The following is a 25,032-nucleotide window of genomic DNA, read 5'->3' on the forward strand; positions in this document are numbered from 1 at the left end:
CTAACACAAAGATTTCAAAGATTTGGTTTCTTTTTATATAATACTCTTAAACTTAGCTATTATTTTTACAGTGAAATCAATGTGGCATGTAGTTTATTTTCAATGGCCCCTTGCACCCAGGAAATGTATCACTTAACTGAAAGATAAAAGAGCATATATGTGGCAGGGGAAAGAAGGAACAGGCTCTTCTCATATATTGGTAGGTCCATATGCTGTTTATTAAATTTGATGCTCTTCAGCTAATTCAGACAGCTGATTCAAATAAGAAGAAATCAGCAACTTTGTGGAAGTATGAAAACATGTGCACATGTACCACTATCATGCAGTTTTATCATCTGTCAGATTTCTCAAGAGGATACCATATTTTATAGGCTTGAAATAAAACATCATGAATTAATACATGCATAATGAAATGATATATATGCTTTGAGGGAATAGCATTGCCCAAAGTTGACATTTTAGTTCATGTAATTTACATGACAGTATTGAAAAAGGTGTTCCATGTATTGACTGAATTACAACTTAGAGCATGCTGTCTACTTCTCTGCTTGTACATGAATATGTTGAGGAGAAAAGAATACCAAAAAAAAAAGTTTCACTAAGCGTCTGAGATGTTTTATAGTCAAAGAACAACTTGTGTTTTAAAAATAAATTAAAATACATTAACTCTGAACAGTGGGCAAAGTATTTCAAAGGAAGGATATGGTGAACAGACTGTTTCACTTTCCTTCCATTCCACATATCTATGAATAATCATTCCTTGAGGCTTAAATTATATATAACAGTGCAGAGTGGAGTTATTTCAACTTTACAAAGGAAATCATCCATTTTGTTTTCATTTTCATTTGGGTAAACTCAAAATGGCTTAGCATAGCTTCTGCTAAACTTACTCAAGACTGAAGCATTTTTGACCAAAAAAAAAAAATGTTTCCCAATTGTGAGTAGATTACTATATTTATGTGGCTAAATTCACACAGAATTGACAACTGTTGTTTGACTTGGCAAAGTTAGAATACAGTACTTGATACCAAGAGAGGGGAGGTAGCAAAAAAAATTGTAAAGAAAAGAGAAATTTCAGTGAAGAACCTGTGTGTAAATTGCTCTCCAGGGAAGGATGGTTGAATAAGGACATTTTATCCTAAAGTTTTCACCATAAGTTGATTATTCTATGTCCTGTCCTCACATACATGCATACATACATGAGACCAGAAAAATGAAAGTAAAAATTTATCATATAATATTTAATTTCAGCTATTAGTGCAGTCATTTGTAAGTCGTGGATGATGAATGCTACATGGAGTTAGACACCTGTCTCTTTGGATATAGAGCTTTACTATCCATATTTACAAAGTTGGGAAGTGAGAAGTTATAAAGAGCTTGTTTTCACTTTTAACAATATATAAATTCTTTTACGACAAAATTATCTTGAAAATAATTTCTAGAATTATTTGTATGCACATTGGGTGGATTAAATGCTGTATGTATTTATTTATTTATTATTTTACCTGTTAGACCTTGTGCTACATGAGGACTGAGACCATGTTTTGATATTCTTTTCATCTTCAGCTACAAGGGCAGTGCCTGGCATAGAGTAGGTGCTCAGTAAATATTTGCTGAATTAATTAAAAATACATTAATATTTTCTAGGTCCAAGATCCAACCATAATTTCCATTATTACTTTGGCTTTAATGCTTTATTTTCTTTGCTTGCTCTTCTGATAACTTAGTCTGGGTTGAATTGGAAGAGCAGAGAAATCAGCCAAAATGATGGATTAGTATAAAACATACTTTGTAAGAAAAGGAATAGGCTAACCATAAACTCTTCATAGAATATTGCAAATTTTCTCACCTAAAAGTCACATGTTTCTCACCAGTCATTGGTGTGTTACTACAGCCAGTGTTTATTCACTGAGCCAGGATATTTATTATGTTTTTTAAAATTCTAAACCTGGGCCTTAATAGTTTATTTTACATTTTAAAACCATGCTTCTCTACTAAATATATTTTTTTCCTCTGTGCCCTCATTTTCAGAACTAAGGTGCATCAGCAGAAAATATTTTGTAGTTGGGAAAGAGTTTTTAACATTCCATCCATGAAGGCCTTAAAGATCAGAGATAGACTCTGCATGATATAAGCCAGTATGGAGAAAAATCATAATATTCTCTTAATAAAAGTATTTTCTTATTTTCTAAATAAGTGACATTGATTAGTAGACTTTATGAGCCTGTTAATTCTCAATTCCAGATTGAGAAATCACAGTTGCCAGTTCAGATTCTGAATACATTGTTTGTATGGGTTAAATATATTTTTATTTATATACTCATTTATTTATTCATTGCTAAAATATAGTTGAAATCTAATTTCAAGGAGAGCTGGAAGATTCAGGTCAAGTAAACCTCTAATAAGCTGTGAAAGAGGTTGGTTAAATTTGTCTTAGGTTTTTTACCATCCATTTTTTTTACACATTCTTTCTATATTTATGATGATACTAGAGTATGTTTTCCTAAAATTGTAGTTTGTATGTTTTCCTGGGAGAGGATAGGATGACACTCGGTGGAAATCAAGATTTTCTATGTGTTTGCTAAGATCTTTATGAGAAGTGATTTTCTTTGAAGTGTCCAAGGTAGTTCATTTCATATTATTGTATTTCTGTTTTTTAAATCACTCATACGCACCTTTAACCTCCATACCAACTCTACTTCACTGCTGCCCTTTTCACTCTTGTTTATAACTTTTATCCTCTCGCCCCCACCTCAGGATACTCTGTGCTCTCAGCATGATAACAAATTCACTCTCCTTAAATATGCAACAAAATGCAATATATTACTGAGTGTTCTAATTAACTGCCACGCGTGAAAATGCTTTACATATTTCATCTCACTTAATCCTTATGACATTCTTAATATGTAGCTTTTATTATTCACAAGAGACCAAAGGGAGGCTCACAGACCTTAGGTGATTTGCTCAAAGCCATGCAGCCAAAATAACTGAGATGGGATTTGAGGAAACTCTGTCAAATAAAAAATAACTTACATCCTTCCTATTACAACATGCTGTGTCTAGCCATGCCCTTCTTTCACCAGAACGGTCTTAACCTCTTTCACCTCTGTCTCTGTCCTGCTGGCCAATTCTTTCTTTAAAGTTTACTGCAAGTATCACCTCTTCTGTGGAGCCTATGTCGACCCTCTCCTGCTTAGCTCTTTGCATATCACACATCTGTATTAGAACATATCACGTCACTCTTCTCACTTTTTTTTTTTTGGTTTTAAAAAGTATCATAATCATTTTTCATAAAAATATTTTCTTTATGTCGGCATGAAGTGACTTTGTTATGACTATTTTCAAACACATTTACAATTAGTTATTTTTAAAGTCAATTTTATTTTTGAATATAATGAATGCCAATGATGACATACCCCACATAAAAACAAAAGCGCTTTGGGTCATCTACAGTTTTTAAGAGGCTAGAAGATTCCTGAAATCCAAATGTTTAAGTACTGCTGGCGAAAGCAGTATCTAGCACAGATTGAACACTTTAAATATTTGATGAACAAAATTGAATAATCAAATTGATACAACTTTTAGTTGCAGAGACTAAATATGTCCTATGTGACTATTTAGGATTTCCATAGTTTTATAAATTCACTCAAACAATTAAAAGTCAAGAAGAAAATGAGCAAAACCCACAGTAAAATATGTTTTTTAGAGAGAATTAAATTTAAAATATTAATTATATTAATTAAGTACATCATATATTAATTAAAATTCTAAGTGAACATTATTCAATGCATTAATCAATGATTAACCAGGTACTCAGGTAGCCGATTAGTTTGTATGAAGGACACAGTGGGTCATGCTATTATAGCTATAAATTGTGAGATTTTTTTAGAGAGCAGATTTGTAAAATATTAGAAATTTGAAAATAATAAAGCACGATATTATAGATTTGCTAGAAGCTTCATAAAATATTTCCAATGTAACTAAATCTTGCAATTGTAATGAAATTGTCAGAAAAATGTCTCAACTCCAGATTTGTATGTTTGTATATGGCAAGACTCTAATTATCATTATGAAAATTTATTTTTAGGAAGTAGTGTGAGATATTACACAAAATTAATGAACGTCTTCAGTTAAAGGGAAAAAAAACAAAGAATATTTAATGTTTTTATTACAAAATTTTAAACGTCACATACTAGCATTATTATCTCACACTTCAAATTTACATATAACAAACCTAATTAAAATGTATAATTCAGTATTAGTAACAAGTTTACACTTAAATCTCTTTAATATTATTTCCTAATTTCTTCATTACACAATTGTTTTACTAAAGCTAGTAGCTAGTAATATGAAGCACAGGTATTTAGCTGATTTTTATTGCCATTAAGCTAAGCAACCTATACTTTTAAACCTTAGGAATGTAAAATACAAAGCAGGATACTAGAAATACACCACTTACTAAAAGAGAGCTGAATAAAGAGTTAATAACCAGTCTTTCATCACAAATCAGTTATAATTTTTTATTGATTAAACAAAGCTTCAGGTGGTGCCTACACAATGATATTATTCCCCTTGTATTATCTGTTTTTATCCTCCTTGTGGTCTCAGTACTCAAGTGCTGACTGATAACCTTATCCAGGGTTTCTACAACTGTTTATTTTATACTTAAAAAAAATACTGCTTGTTCCTCTTTTAAAAAAACTGAATTGGGCGGTGTCATTATCTGCAGTGGAGCAGTTTCCTGAGTGCGGAAAGAACATGTAGCATTCCTTCCTCCGCAAAGCTTTTCAGATTCCACCTCTTTCCCTGTTGCCACCAGGGCAGATCCTAACTCCATCCTGCAGGAGCTAGCAGGAAACACCAAAGACTCCAGCCCTGCCTGGACACACTGTGGACACTAGCGTTAAGATGAATAAATTGTCCTTTTTGATAACCACCCAGCCATTCTTAGCAAGAAGGAGAATGAGAGAAAACTGAACCAGTTCAATGCCTGGAGTGTGGCCTCCTAAGAGGAATATACTAGACTGTTCACTTTCAAAAAGCCCTGGGTCTGAATGTGAGAGACCGAGCGAAAGTTTTAGGGTCAGAACCAGAACTAAAATACCAGTTTTCTAATTGTTAGAGAAAATGTACTTTTAAGATATCTTACCAAAAGGATAAGGAAAGCAGTAGTGTTATCAGGAATGTTTATGCAGTATGGTAATAGCCTTTTCTCATATATCCTTGTACCAGACAAGCCAGGTTTTGATAAAGCTATAAGGACATCAAGCAGAGAACAGCAGTCTCACTGGCTAATTAACCTCCCTCTTTATATGTTGTTTCATGCATCTCTTCTACATATCAAGGTGTATTCGGTTTCTCCCACCATACAATCTATTCTGGTTTGACTAACTTCAGACTTGCCAGCACTAAACAACCTCCTTCCCACCACATTACATCAGGCTGTGTCAGCTTCCTTTTCTGCAAACTGTTTCTCTTTCATCCTTTGTCCTCATCCTACTCAATCTTTAAGAAGAAGCTCTGTATCTCTCTTCTCAAAGTTTATCCCTTTATCTCTTCTCTTTTAACTTCCAAGCACTATGAAGTTTGATCCTGATTTTTGTTCCCTGCCCAATAATTATATATTTTGAGGTTGTCTTTTTATTGTCTTGTGCCTTATTCTTTGGCATTACAGCTCAGTGTTGTGTTCTCTGTGCTTATTTCACTAAGTCACACAGCCTTTAGTATCGGTATTTCTACTTTTATCATACATTTTTCCAAAAACAGAAACCACAATGAGCTGACACATAGTATTCTCTATGATATTCTTATTTCATCTACATGACAGAGAATTCCTGTCCTTTTAGAAAATCAATCTCATCACAAACTCTTGATTGTCAATTCTGCTCAATAAAATCACAAATTATCTCTCCATCTACTTTTTTTATTTTCATGTATCATATAGTCCATTTTCCCTTTTCTATCCAGGTGAAAATCTAGCTCATAACATTGTCTGTAAACATATTCCTACCAAATACTGCTGTAGTAAGAGGGATGATTTTATTATCCTAGCCCCTACATTTTAAATATGATAAAAAAAAAAAAAAACAGTTTTCAATTTTACTTTCCTTAATGCACAAAGTTCTATTCCACTCTATGAATTCATGACTCAAAAATTTCAGTTTAATCTTTTCAGTTACCATTCTATGTTGTTTTAGTTATTTATATACTCGGCTATTTATAAAATCATTTTATTACTTGTTACATCATGATAAGTTGTACGATTAGTGTTCATCTGTGTTTTGTGTGTGTATATTTATTTTCTAAAGTTTCTCATAAGTACACCTTTGGTTATTTTTGTATCTTTCACAGTGCAGTGCTAATTTCCAAATATATTATCTCATAAAAATCTACCCTTCCTAAGATCAAAGGAAGAATTTACTATATATCAAATCCTTGGGGTATTTGGGATTCATGTACAAAAAATGCTGTATTTCATACTAGATTCAAGTACTTTGCCACAAATTAAGAGCATGAGGATTCCTTTTTCTTTTTTTCTTGGCTGGGGAGATTCCCACACTTGATTCTTCCAAAGATAAAAATGCTGATCTCCAAATAATCACTCAGGACTATTTTAATGTAGGAATAGTTATATTTTTGTTACTTTGATATTACTGCAATATGTATGTCTTCATTTTGGAGGGGGGTTTAAATTTTTAAATGTTATGCATAATGGCAACTAATATTTTTGAAATTAAATACAAAATTAAAAATTTATAAGAAAAAAGGGAAAGCTACAAAAAATTGTGTTAAGTCATATCAAGTAAAATTTAAGTTTGCTACTTGGAGCTTCTTTCTTTCAGTTCAACAGGCCTAGATACTGAATGTGCCTTCAGAATTCTTTGATGCTAATCTCTTATGATAACCAATTAGTTTCCAAATTTCTCAATTCAAGAGCTGACTAATACTTTTACCTAAGCATTAGGTGGGTATATTATTTTAAACAGAGATGATGGCTAATAGTAAGTAGTATGTCAAAGACCAGAGGAGTTGAGAAACTGGAAAGTTTTGAGACATCCTGTCTAAATAGGATTAAGGCAAGACCAAAAGGATTATCATGCTTCAAACCCCAAAGATCTTTGTGATAGCTGCTTTCCTAAACATCAGGATTAAAGGTTAGAATCACATTCAGAAACAAGAATGCAAACATGCATTCACAAAAATCCCTGTCTTTAGAGAAAAACTCAAGAATGTCCTAGCTCTTCTGTAAATATTACACTAAGAGATGTGTTGGTGTGAGGGGTCAAAACATTTTTTTCACACAAAAAGTTAATTCTCTCCTAGCTTTTAACTTTACAATACTTCTTTTAAGAAAATTGACTTCATTTTTTTAGAACTGTTTTGGTTCACAAAAAAATTGAGAGGAGGGCACAGACATTTCCATGTACCCCCTACCTCCACACATGCATACTGTTCTCCACTATTAATATCCCAACCACAGTGGATACCTCTTCTTTTCTTCATCAAATCTGCATATTTTAATAAGTTTATCTCCAGTGTGTGTAAAAGCTGCTCTAAGTAGTTTAAAAAATCATTTTTTATATAAAGTCTGTATTTAATTAAAAATATGCAAGTTAAAGATTTCTTTAAAAACAAATAGAGAAAAATTTGTAGCAGTATTTGGTTTTCAATTGTGATATTATCTCGTTTTGATTTATTAAAGCAGTTAATCACTATTAAAATTCAAATAGGTTAATATTATCATCAACTTTTTATTAAAATTTTCACTTTATTTCTATATAATTCTATGTATTTACTTTTTAAAAAATTACATATAATCCAGATTAAACTGTCTACAAAATTATAATTAAAACATGAAACTTTTTACAACTTTTATTAACTTGACCTCTTGCAGTATATAGGAATTCTACTAAATCTAATTCTTTTTTTGTGAAATTAACAAGTTGAAGTCATTTTGATATCAAAACTATTTACCCTTAGGAGAACATAAATAGGAAGATGCGTTGTGAGCAAGTAGATGTATGGCAATTAGATGGAGGCAGAACATGTAAATGGTAATAATCCTACTGTATGTTGGGGCAAAAATACATATACATTTGGTATTGTTTGTCCAATAGTTTTTTCCTTAAATCTGTTGTTAAAAAACAAAAAAAACTATACCTAAAAAAATAAGTCCTGCCTTAAACTACTCTCTCTAGTCAAAAAGTGAGAAAAAGATGGTAGCTTGTCACTTGTAGCAGCCCCCATGTCCTAGACTTGGAAGGTGGTAGTCGCAAAGTATTCAGATTAACACCGTTTGAAATACCTAGTTTGTTGAAATTATCTTTGAAATTTATCTAGATTTTTAAAAAAGAAAGAAAACAAGCTCAGGGATTTTGGAAATTGTTTTATTAGCAAGGTCTATGGATGGACACCATTGTGTAGGGGCTGCTGATTTTCCCTTTACGTATTTCCCCATCTCCCTTCCCCAGGTGTTGCTGCCATCACTACCTTTCCCTTCCTCCCCTTTCCTCATGGCAAGACGCATGGAAGAAGAGTGCTGTTAAGGCCTCTCCATTAATCAACAGGTATGGTGGTTCTCATGAAGCAGTGCAGCTGTCCCTCCTCTGCATTCTCCATTAATAGTCTATCTCTTTCATATTGAGAAGACTCATTTACCCACTACACAGAGCCTACTGATACAGAAAAATTACTCAACCTGAGTATATCTTTACATATTTTAGCATGCTATGTGTTTCAGAATTCCCTGCACACTTGCAGATTACTTTTTAAATGTAAAGGAGTACAGAAGAATTAATTATATCATTTTCAAAGAAAGGTGCTATACAGTTTCCTCAACTATACAGGAAAAAAATGGACCTTGTGTGCTTATATATGCCTCTTTCAATGTTCTACAAATACTTTTTACATAGCGTATCTTTGAAAAGCGTGAAATGGAAATATTTTGTGAATTTCAACTCAAAATTCAATTATTATAGCATTTGGATTTTCAAAGGCATTACACAAAACTGTGTGTACATTAAATGTAATGCTTATTCATCTGGTTATAGAAAATTAGGTATGAGCCTGTTCAAATAAATCTAAATACAAATCGATGTCATCCAGATGTTGGAGCTGAACGCATGCTAATTGCTTTCCTCAAAACTTTCTTTTGTCAACTCAGCTGTTGGCATTTGAGAGAGGTGGGGGGCACTATTTCTTTCAGTAGTCCCAAGATTACCTCGTTCAGGCTGCTACATTTTGAAAGGAGCTAGGCCCTCAGGGCTCAAACTCCAGCAGAGTCATAACCTATAAAACATAAATACTAAGTCATCACAGAGAAACACCCACCTTCTTAATTTCCTTTTTCACTAGAGAAACTGGTCCTGCTACCTCCTGCAGGGGCTTGTTTTGAGAATGTGTCAGGCTTTGCATCACATGCTTGTGACTATCCATATCTTTGAGACATGTAACTAGAACACTACCTTTGGGCTAGGAAGATTATTGGCAGATGTCTTAGAAAAAAAAACCAAAAACAGTGAGTGTGTCTATAGGTGTGCATGTGGTGGCAACACTATTTGTGGTCTTCCTTAAAACAGTAGCAAAATTAAGACATTGGTAGACGTAAACAAAGCAAACTCTTTTGATTTACAGGCATTTTCACTGATGCAACCATTAACCATTAAAGCCTGGACCATTAATCTTCATTCAGGAATGTATGGCCTCTTATTTCAAAAAGCTCTGATATCATTGGTTGGCCTTCATGATCCCATTTCTACCTACATTTCTAGTCTATATTTTATGCCCTTACCCTGGATGTGCACTGTACTCTGGCCTCCCCATCTTTCTCAATGGCTATAAATAATCTTGCCTGTCCACAGACCTTTGCATTGTTGGGACCTTCCATCTGGAGAGCCCTTTCCCCGGGTCTGTTTGGAAAACTCACAACAACAGTAATAACAGCATACATGTGCAGAGGGTTTCCTGTGTGTCAGGCACAATGTAAGTAAGCTTAGCAATCTCCGCTTTCTAAATTCATCCATACAAAGGAATATAGAGTTAGAAATTATTACTTATTCATATTTAATTGATAAAACTGAGGCTTGGGGAAACCTACAGTGGCCAAGATCACTCAGAACTGACTGAAGTGCCGTGTGCCTTATGCAGTGTCTCCTGATTCCTCCCAAGCAAAGCTGGGATTCTCGCTCATGTTTGACTCTGAGTTTCTATGATTCCATCTTATCCTTTATGAACTCTTCTGTGTCCACGGTGTTTGTTACTCACTAAATGTTGAACAAATGAATGAAATTTTAGAAAGCAGTCATCTTTTTCACCCCTATATGGACCCTTCTCCTCATCCACACTTCCCTCTACTCTGTTTTTATTCCTTTTAACTTGTGGTTCTTGACTATTATTAGTTTCACAGATCACTTAATAAATTTTGTCACAAGAAATCAGTCATTATTTCCCTCTAATTTTAGGACCTGCAGTTAAAAAACAGATAAGTATAAAATAATTGAAAACACAGAAAAAAGGTCATTTAAAAATTTTATCAAATCTAGTGGTAAGAAAAAAGCATAGATATACTATATCCCACATGGAAAGAAAAAAATTCAACCAAAGTGTTCGAAAGTTTTGAGGAAAGGTTATCAGAGAAACACTTTTTTTTTTAACATTATAGGTAAAATATGCACCATATAGGAAAAGAGTCTTAACAGTTTACCACACAAGAAAAGAAAGAAATGGAGAAGTGAAATTAGGTGAGAAAATGAGGAGAAACCAAAAAAAGAAAAGAAAAATCTTAGAAAATAGAAACAAAAAAGATTTGGGGAAAGTGAATAAATTGAAAAGCAGTAAAAAATTGAAGGAAACATATCATTGAAAACCACAAACACTGAAAGGACTTTAAAAGAATATGAAAACTTGGAAGGAAAAAAATCAATGCAGGTAGAGAAAAAGGACTTTCTTTCTGAGTTTGTGTTTCTTTTATTCTTAGAAAATCCTTTGAGGTAGAATGGCTGGAAAGAGAAAGGGGAGTTGAGATATGTTACTTTGTGTACACTGTATTTTTCTAGGACTTTTTCTGTGGAAACAGTACTTTTGAGAGCAAGATACGGGCTTAAACATTAACTTGGAGCTATATACTTAGAACTAAAAAAGTTGTGCCTAGAGGATACAACTGAGCAGACTTGATGGAAAATTAGGGTACAAGTCAAAATACCCTCCTTCCCCCACTTTCTACCAAGATAATCTTAGAATTAACCAGTCCATTAGCCCTGTGAATATAAGGATCATTTCATTTCTATTTTTCTTTACACGTAGTGCCTGGAGCATAGAATGAATGTTTGCTGAGTTAGTCATGGAATTTCAAGAGCTGGTAGAGATTTTGGTCAACCAATCCAGTCTTAGATTTTTCATGCATCCCTCAACACCATCATAAGAAGCACTAATCTCTGCTTGAATGATTCCAATGACACAAAATCCAGAGGTAGCTCACTTTATTTGAGGACATCTTTAACTTTTCAGCTTTTTCTTATATTGAGCCAAAATCTGCCTTCCCATAACTTGAATCCATTTATCCTGAATTTTCCTTTTGGGAAAACACAAAATAAGTTCTATTCCTTCTCCAAATGAAAATATTTCCAGGACCTAAATTCAGATAGACACTCTATCATAATGTCTAGCTATATAATCTCTCTTTTTTTTTTCTGGTTTATAGTCCCAGTTTTCCTAATTGTTCTATGTTACTTGATTGCAAAACTTTTAGCATTCTGGTTATTCTCATTTAGTGCAAAATGTTTCGTCAGAAGAGCAAGAATTCATGATGGGCTCCCTTGGTGTATATGTTTATATTTGTTCAGTATGAAGAACCCAGAAAATCCATTTAAATGACTTCAGGGAAAAAAAGGAGGTGCAGTTTAAACCCTCATATAGCTTTGATCTGAATTTGTGCAGAATAATGGTATGGCTTGGTTAGTATATAGTATAATAGATAAATAAAATAAAGTATGCATAAAAATGACTGAAAAAAGATTAAAAAAATGAATGAATTAAAAAAGTGTTTGATGAAAGTAAAAGAATTTTGTGTCAACTTTTTATTTCTTAATTGAATAAATATTTTGGTTTGAGTTGGTGCCTGAGAGGAGTTTTTCCTTAAGATGCCCACTTACCATTCTAACAATTTGGTACTAAAAAATACATATCCTTACATGGATAATATCAGTGAAAGTAAAAGACAAACAAAACAAAAACTATTTTCTCAAGGCAAATTATTGACTTTAATGACTAAATATATGCTCGCATATAACACCGTGTTATATGAATGTCAAAATAGAGCAAAATAAAATTGAAAGATGTATAAAGAATGCCTTGTCAGGTATGGACTTTCCTCAGTAAATTACCTCAAAGTAAATTCTTCATGTATGTAAGCTCTTTCTTAATGCCAAATTGCTGTCAGTGTCCCTTGGTGAGTCCTATTTATGAGTAGATTGCAGCACTCTTTCAAAAGCCCTGCACGTCTGCTTTTCAGTGAGTGCCTACATAGAATATATGGCCTTTTCTAGAACTGGGAAATTTAATTAATTTGCTGGCAGAGAATACCTTTTATGCCACATGACTTTTCCCTGACCCTACCCAAGGTTTCCATTTTCAGTGTGCTTCATATGTTTCTAACCTATATAATCTTAATGAACGTCTCCCATATGGTAATTACAGTGCTTGACTTTATATTCGCAGAAGCCCCAGTGCCTACATGAATTCTTTCTCTATCATACTCAATGTTGCTTTGTATGCTCCCTCAATTCCCAGAGTAATACCCTTTTGATATTTGGTATTATATGAGTCTTAGGCAATATTCTTAAAATAACAGAAAACCTATATGTGCTTATTCTGTCACTGGTATTGAAGATGTATACTAAGTGCACATGTATAATTCCACATTTTAAAATCGCTTTTAATATTTTAGAAAGAGGGGAGTGAAATGCAAGAGATACAGATTAATCACTTAACCTCTCAAAATCTTACTTATTTCACCAAAATGAGAGATTTAACTAAAACTGATCTTTAAAGTAACTTTCAACTTTCTACAGAATATGGAAGACTAGGAATTTTAGAACTTGGGGTTTTGGTCTAGGTTTTCCAATAAATCATATTTAACCTCCTTGGAGCATTGTTTCCTCATCTGTAAAATATGGAAACCAAGGTAGACCAAGGATGCCATCTTTAGTGATAGTGTGCATCGACCTATTTTTCATTCTGGAGCTTTCTCTTGAGAAGGACTCTGAGAACTTCCTTTGGCTCTGTGCCGTGGATTGCTATGAGCATGTGATCAATCACCATTTATGTAACTGGCTTCTTAAATAACTTCTAAGAAGGCTTTAATTAAAAAAAAAGTTTAATGATTATTATCACTTAAGCTGCTATTTTTTTCCTTTTTCATGTATATACAGATATTTCTTGTGCTTTTAAAAATATGTGAATCCAATAAAATGTGTCGTGTGTTGAGGAGGACAGGTTGAGTAGAAGACGTCATTTAAAAGGTATTTGAAGCACTTTAATGCAGAAGAGAGACAAAGGATTTGACTCATTCTTTGTGATTCCTGAAGGCAGAGCAAATGCTTGTAGGTGTAAACAGTAGAAAATTACTTCCTTATAAGGATAAAATGTATTATCTTAAGAAATGCTCAACAAAACCTGCTCCGTAGAGTGGTCTGTATTCTGAAATCTTTATCTCTGCAGATATTAAAGCTTAGGTTGCAGGATAATTTCTCAAAATCATTATTAAAGGAATTCATTTGCAGCAAGTTAGACACAATGGATTCCAACAGTAATGGTCTGTGATTCTATGGTAATCATCAGACATAATAGCAGTAATTCTGTACTGGAATCTGGTGACATAATTCTCAAAGATTTCATTGCAATAGGTGATTGAGAAGTTTTAACATAAGTTCGTCTGATTTTTAGCCAATGCTACAGTGTTCTAATAAAGCTCTTTTATCTTAGTAAAGCTATCCCTCTGAAGACAATGTCACTAATTTTCATTTGTGGAACCATCATTTCTTTTGCATCTGGAAACACAACTCTGTCTTCATTTTAAAAATTATTTCTCTATTGCAATGAAACTGACTATAGCAAAGCTGTAATAAGACAACTTGCAAAAGTAATTTAATGATTGATTGTTTTCAGCTTATGAAGGTGTGAAATATAAAGCATTCACATAGAATCATAAAATATTTTATCCGGAAGAAATTGTCTTTTTCTGAAAATTCGTTAGTGTGAAATCTAGTTAATGAAAAATCTTTTTCAAGGTCATTAAATTAGTGAGAGAGCTGTGATCTAGATTTTCTGAATCACAGTCCAGGGGTAACTAAATTTACTGCAGTAGCGTGCATCAAAGTACAGATCTTGTGAGCTGACACCTTCTTTTGTGTCCTTGGATTCACTGCTTATCTGGAATCAGCAGGATGAAATAGGAAAGCAAACAATTTTATTCATAGGAAACAGAAAAACAGTGGGTAGTGTAGCCTGCTGTGCTCCTAGAGGGGCACGGAAGTTGGCATCCTTTTGAAAAGCTTGACATTACAGACATTCTTTGTAATCAACTAACATTTTTTTGCCAGAAATGAAACCAGTCAAATATATATTCCAACTTAAAATTAGGAGTTGCCTAATATGATCTGGACACCACCATCTTGTGGCTGGGACACCACAGGATTCAACACCCCCAGAGTTTACAGCAAATAAAGCAGAGCAAGTTGCCAAAGATTCCAATCATAAGCATTAACTTGACTCAACTATCATTATTTAAGCTTGCCTGTCCACTCTAATCAGGACAACAGGAATCAATTAAATAAATAGAACATCTGATTATAAAGAGAATTGTTAACACAGGCACATTAGCTGCCTGTAATAGGATATTAGGTAATTGACAGACTGTCCTTAGACACCATAGTGCATGTTAGGATTTTAATTCTTTGTAATTTTTGTTACGTGTTACGTGATAAGCCAATGGATTCAAGTAATGAAGAAAATGCAGGAAAATATTTTTAAAACAACAAAGAAATGTCGATCTAATTTAGAAGTTATGCCACTTTTGTGAGAACAATGGAAGACTTGGCCACAATGCTAAAGGTTTACTGATAACTGAATTGATAATTCAGAACAAAAAAAAAATGAGGTTGGGAAGGCTGATGGCTTTCCAAATGTTTTTGGATCACTTAAAGGTTTTTTAAAGGTTTTTTCCAATAAAGTACCATACTATCAATGACTTTTTTCTTATTTCTGAACTGATCATCAAAAAGACATTGTATATTATATGTCTTTAAATATGTGAATTAAATAGGCTTTGCATTGTAAGTATCTTTTAGTATATATCCATAATAACATTTTCTTCCAGGGAACTGAAGTTCTAATTTTATCATGGAAATCAGTGGAAAGGTAACTTTCAGCTAATCCATTAATTTGCTTTACTGCAAACTCTGCTGGATCACATTCTGTTAGGGGAAAATATCCAAATAGTTTTCACTTCAATAGAAATGAGGAATTAAATCATTTGCTGATGTTTTGCAATGTTTGAACTTAAGAAAATTGTGGTTATGCCTCAGAGACTGAAAATACAGTCTGAACTGTGATCAGTGGTGGGTAGTGCTATGAGAAAGTAAAGAGAGGGAAGATAGATTAAAACCAGGCACAACAAAGTACATGTGCATGGAAAGAATAAGTGAAGTAGGAAGTTACTGTTTTTTTTAACCATGCTTAACTTTTAGTTAGTTAGTTTGTTGTATGACCAGACAAGTAGGTGGACTGGGAATGCGGGGAAGTAAGAGTGAGGGAGGAAGGAAATTAATAGTACCCTGCCAGGCCTGCTCAAGAGAGTCCCTTTTTAGATGCTTCATATGGTTAACTGGGTCAATAGTCTCTTTTCGCTTTTCCAGAATATATGTCAGGGATATATGAGTGTTAAGTAAACATTGCAACATATCAAATATATATCAAAGGTTACAGAATCTATTTATGACCAATCAGGTTGCCCTAATAGTGGTATCAGGTTATTATATATCACAAAAGAAATATATCCATGTGTGTGTAAAACTATAATTTATTACTTTTGGATTTAAAGAATAACTTTAGAAAATGAAATATATTTACGTAACAAGGTTCTCCTTTTAACAAGTCTCTTTTAGTTTAAAGAAGAGTTTGATGTAAGTTATGAGAAAATAAATCTTCATGTATTTTTGGCCAAGCACTAATGATATATATATATATGTTATTTATCTATATCTATATCTGTGTCTATATTTATATATTTGAATGCGTCTTTGAATTCTATAGTGCTTTACAATTTTCCAAAGTTCTACACACATCATTTCATATAATCCCATAATAACTTTCTTTTCCCCCACCTCTGTATTGCCCTCCCCCTCCCCTCTCCCCACTATTAACCACTAGTTTGTTCTCTATATTTGTGAGTTTGCTTCTTTTTTGATTTATTTACTAGCTTGTATTTTTTAGATACAGCATATAAGTGATATCATATCATATTTGTCTTTCTCTGTCTGATTTACTTCACTTAGTGTGATAATCTCTAGGTCTATCTGTGTGGCTGAAAATGGCAAAATTTCATTCTTTTTGATGGCTAAGTAGTATTCCATTGTATATATGTACCACATCTTCTTTATCCATTCAGCTGTTGATGGACACTTAGGTTGCTTCCATACCTTGGCGTTTATAAATAATGTTGCTACGAACATTGGGATGCGTCTATCCTTTCATATTAGTGTTTTGTTTTTTTTCAGATATATACCCAGCAGTGGAATTGCTGGGTCATATTGCAGTTCTATTTTCAGTTTTTTTGAGAAACCTCCATACTGTTTTCCACAGTGGGTGCACCAATTTACATTCCAACCAGTAGTGTCTGAGGGTTCCTTTTCTCCACATCCTCGCTGACATTTGTTATTTTTGTCTAAAATTCTAATGGTATTTTAAAGATAGTTCAATCTAGAATTAAAATGGTTTACCAATGAAATAAATGATTATGGGATATCACAGGACTTTTAAAGGATATAGCATTTTTTTCTGTTTAAGAGAGAATTTTAATATTTATCTGATTTAATCAACAAAAAATAAACCAAAAATTTCCAATAGTAAACCATGGCTGTAGTTAAAATAGTGACTGGCAAAAGACAGAAATCTGATTATCTCATTACCAATGTAAGAATAAATTTTTAAGAAAATAAACAGTGTCATGAACAGATAAATCATAAAATTACATTTTTAATATTTTTCTGGGCAAAATAATATATATTTTTTTCTGTTAAAGAGTCTAGTATATTTGTTAGCCATTTATTTTAATGTAACTGATAAATAAATTGATGAGTAGTTCAAGGAGTTATCAATTATTTAAATGTTTGTTACATTTTATAATGGGGGGGAAGGGGGCACCTGCTTATTATTTCATAGTGTGGATCTCAAAGCACTAGTTCAGCAAAGCTAGAAGGTCCAGAAAGTTTAAGAAAGTAGTGAATCATCCACAACTTTGTATAAGTACCACTAACATTTTCCAAAAATGTCATTTTATTGGACATTGCTTTGATGCTATAACGTGTGGTTAGCTTTTACCCCCATTTGTTGTTTATTTATGAGATTCAATAATGAGAATGACTGTGTTTTTGAATTTTGCTCATAAATTGAGGGGCACTAAAAGGAGCATTTTAGCAACATAAAGATTTTTTTTAAGGCAAGGATCTATTATAAATAACTGTGAGATCTCAGAGTAGTTTACTCTAAGGAAATTTGTGACATAAAAGTACCATTAGTAATTAAGATGACGAACTATTTTCAGGACTCTCATAAAGTCTAAATGTCAAAGATATAAATTATTTTGTCTTGTTCGATGAGTTATATATTTTTTGGAAAAAAGTGGAATTAAACATCAGAACTTCTCATTGCTGAGCACTTTTGATAAAAGTAAAACATAAACTATATTGAGTGTTATGGAGTATGCTTTGGCATGCCTATAGTTTATATAAAAGCATTTTTCTATAGTTGCATGAAAATTATATTTATAAGTCAAATGTGTATATCATTTATTCTTCCAGAAGTCTGAGGGCATTAAATCAATTTTCAGCTGTTTGTGGGTTACTTGCGTGCCTAATACCCTGGCACATAAGGATTTACTTTGCTGATAATGAAACTTTTAGATACTTTATCTGCAAATTAAAGTTGCCTTTTTTAAAATCTGAAATAGTTTATACAGTGCAAACAAATGTATGTCTTCATGTATTTAAGTAAGTGGGTATTTACTTATTTTTTTCTTTTACTTTGACTAAATAATTGAGAGTTTCCATTATTATTAAATTTTGATACACATTCTAAACACTCCATGTTCTATTTTCTCACCTGTAAAATAATAACGTAGTAACATATATCAAGCTCCCAATGGCTCATGTAGGCATTATACCCCACTGATGGTTTCAAATAGAAAAGGAGGGGGGAAGGAAGGAAGGAGAGAAGGAAACAGTTTCTACTGATTAATAAAAGTGTCAATCCCCCAGAGCACTGGAGATGCTGCATCCGAGTAGCAAGTGCATATGGTCATGGGTACCATAGAGTACTTCAGAGTTAAAAAATGAGCTTCTATGTAGGTGGGCTTAGAGAAATGCTCTTAGGAATGAATGGGAAAATGAGAATTGGCTGCAGCTAGGTCATGTAACAGGGCACCATGCAGACCCTAGGAAGCCAGTTGGTTTATTAATGAACAGAATTCTGCCCTGCAGCACTGCTTCCTACTGCTAACTGTAGGCAGAACGCCTTGGGCATAGCCACCTTTGGGGGATAATCTTCTAGAGAACTCTTACACAATGGTCAGTAAAGATGTCGTGAAGAAATCACAGGATAAGTTTCATGCTGAATAGTAGAGGAACAATCCTTACACATGTGATTGCTTATTCCAGGATAAAAGAAGATGAATCAAGTGTAGAGATTGTTGAGCTACAAATAATTTGTAAATAGAAATAAACAGAAAAAAATGTAAACACAAGACTGAAAATTATGTGAGGACTGTTTATTGTCAAATAAGAGTTAATTAAAATATCATTTACCTTTCTGTGCATCTTATTTTCTGTCCCAGAAAATCAACTTTGGCTGCTAAGGGGGCCTCCTTCATTTTTCATGTGAACTTCAGTTATAGTTACATGATTTTTACATAATATAAAACGGGAAAATAATAGTAAGACCATACACAAGACCAGAAATATCTCTACCCAGCTGAGGCAAAGGGAAATAAAATTTATTTTTAAAATATTTCGATCTGAGTAAACTGAGTTGGATCTCATTTTGAATACAGAAATTTTTAATTAGAGTTGATTCCATTAAAGAGTCTAGGCGACTAAAATACATGCATTAGAAAAAAGAAGGCATAGTTATTATTTTACATTGAAATGAAAATATCCAGGTTTATAGATGTTCTAGGTAGACTCTTTTCTTTCAACAGATCTTTTCTTGCCGTATGAATACAGTCATTTATTATTTCTTGGGAACATTTATAAAATATTCGCTATATTCTTAATAACACTTAAATTTCTGTATTTTCATTCATATTTTTTCTTATGCAAAAATGATTTAAAGTGGCTTATAAAAATTATAAAACTTTGACACTTGTCATAGTTTTATTATGATCAAAACATATCTAAGTCTACCAAACCCACAGCTCCCCCCACCTCTTCCCTCCACCTCCTCCACATCTTGTTCTTGTTATTTGAAAATGTCATCTTGGTGATTGCTCATCACACATGAGTGTTGTCAGTTGATGCGGACTGCACTTGCATAAAACTTATTTATTGGTCTCTTGACCTGTTACCATCTCATTGTTTTTATTGCCATCTTTCTGCCACAAATGGAACCAAATCAACTCACCTGTCTGGTAGATATGAATAAGCTGTCTACTGCTGCTCTGTTCAAACAGAACATGCCCATAGAGTGTTATTTCAAATTTTGTTTTAGTAACTTTAAAGCATTTCCTCTGACCTAACTAGTCTTCCTCACTCACCTCTCTACCCAGAGAGTAATGTTGGTAATCTACCTTTCCCTTTCCTTAATCAACACATATTTATTCAGTGCACCTCTTCTGAGCTTGATATTAGGAATAACAGAATTCAGTCGAATAAATGCACATTAGTTTATGAACGAATTGAGTTGGTCTCGGAAGAAACTGTTTGAGTTGAATTCCTTCTTGTGTATGAAAGACTATTAAGGTCCTAAAATAGGGATATCTACATTTTTAAAAATATTTAATAAAAAGATGTTTCTGTAATTGATTGAGATTCAGGAAGTATGAAAAGTGATAGGGAGGGGCTTCCCTGATAGCGCAGTGGTTGAGAATCCACCTGCCAGTGCAGGGGACACAGGTTCGAGCCCTGGTCTGGGAAGATCCCACATGCTGGAGCAACTAAGCCCGTGTGCCACAGCTACTGAGCCTGCGCTCTAGAGCCCGCAAGCCACAACTATAGAGCCCATGTGCCACAACTACTGAAGCCTGTGAGCCTAGAGCCTGTGCTCCACAAAAAGAGAAGCCGCCACAATAAGAAGCCTGCACACCACATCAGAGAGTAGCCCCTGCCCACTGCAACTAGAGAAAGCCCCGTACGCAGCAATGAAGACCCAACACAGCAAATAAATAAATAAATTTATAAAAAAAAATAATGGAGAAATTTTCTAGCATTGTAATAAGGAAGTTATACAGCACCAAAGATCTGTGCCAAGGGATATCAGCTACTCTTGCTCACATTGGACAGCCTAAGTCATCTTTTCTTAAACTATTAGCCCTCCAGATATTAAAAAGCTGTAAGACGTGTGTATGTGTGTGTGTGTGTATGTGTTTGTGTACTCACACATGTGTGTGTTTCCAGTGGAGGTAAAAAGGTGGTCAGTTAAGTGTAGTCATTCTATATAAGTCATTCATTCAAGAGCTGTGAGATAAGAGTCTTAGCTTAATATCAGTATCTATCCCCATAGCTGTTTGATTTGTTCATTATTTCTGCTGAAGTGATAGCAGCTCAGCTGGGCTCCCACCATGAACGTAATAAGCCTGCAGACAAAGTTGTATTATCATCAGTGTTCTAACGTACTCTTACCGCTTACATATCGGGTATTTCCCAATTACAAGAAGTATTACAGCTGTGGTCAGGGTGAGACACTCGGAAGAGACATGCCTTGGTCCACTGCGGAAACCATCATATGAAAAGCAAACCTTGGCTAATGGTAGCTATAATCAGGAAGATCTGATAACAGCTGACTCACTGATTCCTCTGGCTTTTGGTTTAAATCTAGTCAATCAAAAATAAGGTTTCCAAGTATAAAATAGCATGCCATATGTTGACTAAGCATATGTTTTGAGGCTTAAAAGTCCTTGGAGATTTCATATTCCTTTCTAACTTTTGTAAGTTGCTTTCCTGGATGATACTGTTTTCTCAGTTTTTGTATATGTGCTTCCTCGATATTGGGGATGTCTAAATAATGAAATTTTCCCAATTTTGGGGGATTGTTTATGGCCAAATAATACATTTGCATTGCTGTAATATAATATGTCTTTACAAAAATAGTGGTAATTAATTTCATCTAATGATTAATGATAGTATAGAATAGTTCTTTATGCCCAATTCTGTGCTAGGTGCTAGACTGAGTTTATAGAATTTAATCTTTTGCTTATATTGTTTCCCTCTCTCTCTTTTTTTTTTCTATTTCATTACAATTGGGGTGGCTGGATATTCCTGCCTTTTTCACACTTTATAGATAGTAAAGTGGTGTATCAGTATGCAGTGCCTTTTAGAATTTATGATACCTGGCAAATCTGAATAGAATGTCAGAAAGGAGAAAAAGAAAAAAACATCACTACCAAGCAAGCTACCCCTTTTTTCTCATTTCCAAAATAATTTTTCAGGTCTAGGGAGATTTTGACATGAGTTAACACCTTTCTCAACTTTGTGAACCAGGCTTAATTCAGAAGATCGCCCTGAGTCTTACGGGTCATGACAGTATCAGAGGGGCCATATTTTTATATGGAGAAACCATTCCAGGACAAATTCTGCAATATATTAGACACAGACCTATTATCTTTCAATTTCAAACACTCATGTCTTATCTTGCTCTCTTGATGTATCTTCAGTAAATGCATGTGTTTTGGCTTTATAAGAAATTCTCTTATCTTCAATTAACATTAAATCATCTACACATTATCTTATCCCAATAATATTGTAAAGCAGAATCTACCCTGTGCTTTGGAGTTCATTTTCTTTGGGGAGCATCTCATTCACGGCTTTAATTTGCCGTAGGAGAAATGACAGGGTGTATTAAGCTCCTTTGGTGGCAATAGTCATATTTCTTTGGGGACTTATTGCATTTTACTTTTTATATCTTTGCATATGAGAACCTCAAATGTACTTCTTTCCTTCCCTCCCTGGGGGAGGCAGAAATAACAGCAGAAGATGTGGAGTTTCAGAGCTTTGGACAACAAAAAGGGCAGTAAGGAAGGATCAGCATATAATAGACTAAAGTGAAATTGTTCTACATGCATTTTCCCTCATTCAGGCAGTTCACGCACAAACTAGAAGTCCTCTCTCTTTCCTACGTTTTTGGATGAACTGCTTAGTTTTGGTTTTTGTTTGTTTGTTTGTTTGTTTGTTTGTTTCTTAATGCTAATGCCAATTGTGGAGAGTAAAGAGGAACTTGTCATTCCTTTGCCTAAAATTCCCTTTCAGGGAATGTGAGCGATATTTCGAGTTATTGCTATAAGTTTTGCTTGAGTGCTTATTTTTAATTCATAATGATGCCATGCTTTTTCACACAAAGAACTCAAGGCATTCGCTGGAATCCATAAGAAATGAATATATGTTCATTAGCTTACATCCAGTTGTTTTAAATTCAACAATTCTTCGTTTCTGTTGGTTTGTATTTTAATGATTTGCAGTACTTGTGTGGTACATTTGGTAGGTGGTCTTTAATCTACAGTCATTTGTATTTTAATTATATATGAGTTTATGTAGAATAATAAAATATGATAGGTATTTTCTGCAGTGTAAATTTATGTTTGATGATCCTGACTTACAGCTGGGAAATGAAGTAATTTGGATCAGCCAAAGCATGCAGATATATGAATTAATTGAATAATCTGTTTTTCCATAATTCTAATTATATAGGATGACATCTTTAAAATTAGTGGCTAATTTTTGGGAAAACATGAAATTTAATTTTTTCAGCCTCTTCAAAGTGCATTGAATCACTGCTATCAAAATAATTTTATTTTAAATATGTTTGACTAGAATATTTTATCAAGCTTCTGCTTTTTCCTGAAGCTATTCCCTCTACAGATCACATGATAAGATATCACATCACCTTTCATCAGTCATGCAAAGCAGAAGATCTTCAAAATTCTAAGCATTTATCCCTCATGAGAGATGTTACCTCATGCTGTTGAATCCTTCCATGCAAATTAGGTTTATTCCTAGTTCTACATCAGCACTGAAAGAAATTAAAGAAAAGAAAGTACAAAACTTGCCAGCTGGAGATAGCCGTGTTAAATATTTTGCCCTTTTGTATTCTTGCATCTGTATAGTTCCATCAAAAACAAAATAATCTTTGAAGTTTTGTGGAACTACAAGAAGAAAATTTTTTAAAGGAGGAAAAAAAGTAATGTTTCCCTAAATTTAGAAGCAGCTACAGCCAGATTATTATGGATAATTTTCATGCAGTATCCAGACAGGATGGCCATTTTCATCCAGAAGTATTTCTGTGGAGTAAAGGTACATTTTTCTCTTGGAACCCTTCAAGATAATTACTTTTCAGTGCACACAGATGATAGGTGGATAACCTGGCCTTGTTAAACATGTATGCTGTTTCTGACCATCAACATTATAACTCATCAGACTTTCCAAAGCAAGAGCTGTTTAAATCAAAGGATTTTCATTGCAGATCCCTGACTGCTGCTGGCTAGATGTCAAAGCTTGGAAAATACTCTCTAAGTAATTGTAAAGCACTGTTCTCCAATCAGCATACATGATTGCAGAGCAAGAATTACACTGTCAGAATTTCTATTGAAGTTTTAACTCAGTCATTTGAACTTTGAGTCATACATACTTAAATGTCTCTACTGGATTAAAGGCATGTTACCTTATTCCCTTTACATAATGATGTTCGGGACAAAAATATACTCTTGAGTTCTCCAATTACACACTGAGGATAACTGTCATTGTTTGGTGACAGGATTTAATATCCATAAAGTGTTTCATATTAGCCTTCATAGGCAGAGTATATAACTCTTAAAGGACAGAGGAAATTGGGGGCCTTTGAATATGAGACTAAAGGAAGAGAAATACATTTAGTATTTTGGTTTGATTTAGTCTTTTGTTTATTTTTGTTTTTTTTAGTGGAGTGGGAGATGAATTTGCTAAGAAGGGAAATATAGATGTGGATGTAGATAGAGATATAGATATAGCTATAGATAGGTATATGTATATATTTATGTATATTTATTTATATACAGTATATAATATATTTTGTATCCAACTTTTAACAGTAGAAGTAGGAAATCACTTATGGAATCATTATCAACTTTCATACAAAGTTTTTATATCATTAGTAGCTGAAAAAACCCTATGTTGAGATTTGGCCATGTTACAAGTAGGGAGCAAAAGGTCCTCTGAGACTACGCATCAAATTACTCTTAGAGCTGAAATAAAAGTCGAGGTTATCAAAACTGCTTTCAGGGACAAAATTCCGTTACTCTTGAGAGAGAACATATTTTAATAAGAAGAACATCTAACCTTCATTTTAACCCTTCTTAAGACATAAACCTGGCAATATATCAGCCTCTCTGTCCCTCAGTTTCCATATTGTGAAATTATGGAACTGGACTAAAGATTGTTAAAATTCCATCTGGTTTTAAATCTGATTTTTTTCTATGTGCTGGATGTTTTAAAATTAGCCAATATAAATAAAATGTGGATATTTCAAGTAAAAATTTATTATAAAAATCGTAATAATTTTAAATTCATATAAAGATTG

The 25,032-nt window shown here is 33.5% G+C and overlaps 1 protein-coding gene across 7 annotated transcripts in view; it reads left to right on the forward strand.

The window, feature by feature from the left end:
* The window catches only part of PCDH7 (protocadherin 7), a 393,865-nt gene that overhangs the window by 196,220 nt on the left and 172,613 nt on the right, over positions 1 to 25,032 (forward strand). For 2 of the 7 annotated variants that reach the window (XM_057725952.1, XM_057725953.1), the window contains exon 3: positions 8,472 to 8,567. The exons of the other annotated variants lie outside the window; for them this stretch is intronic. In XM_057725952.1, the coding sequence (XP_057581935.1) occupies positions 8,472 to 8,560 (89 nt within the window). In that variant the 3' untranslated portion in view covers positions 8,561 to 8,567. The remainder of the gene's footprint in view (positions 1 to 8,471; positions 8,568 to 25,032) is intronic. 7 annotated transcript variants of the gene reach the window in all.

The sequence above is a fragment of the Hippopotamus amphibius genome, chromosome 3 (genome assembly GCF_030028045.1).
Source record: "Hippopotamus amphibius kiboko isolate mHipAmp2 chromosome 3, mHipAmp2.hap2, whole genome shotgun sequence".
In the NCBI taxonomy this organism is placed as follows: Eukaryota; Metazoa; Chordata; class Mammalia; order Artiodactyla; family Hippopotamidae; genus Hippopotamus; species Hippopotamus amphibius.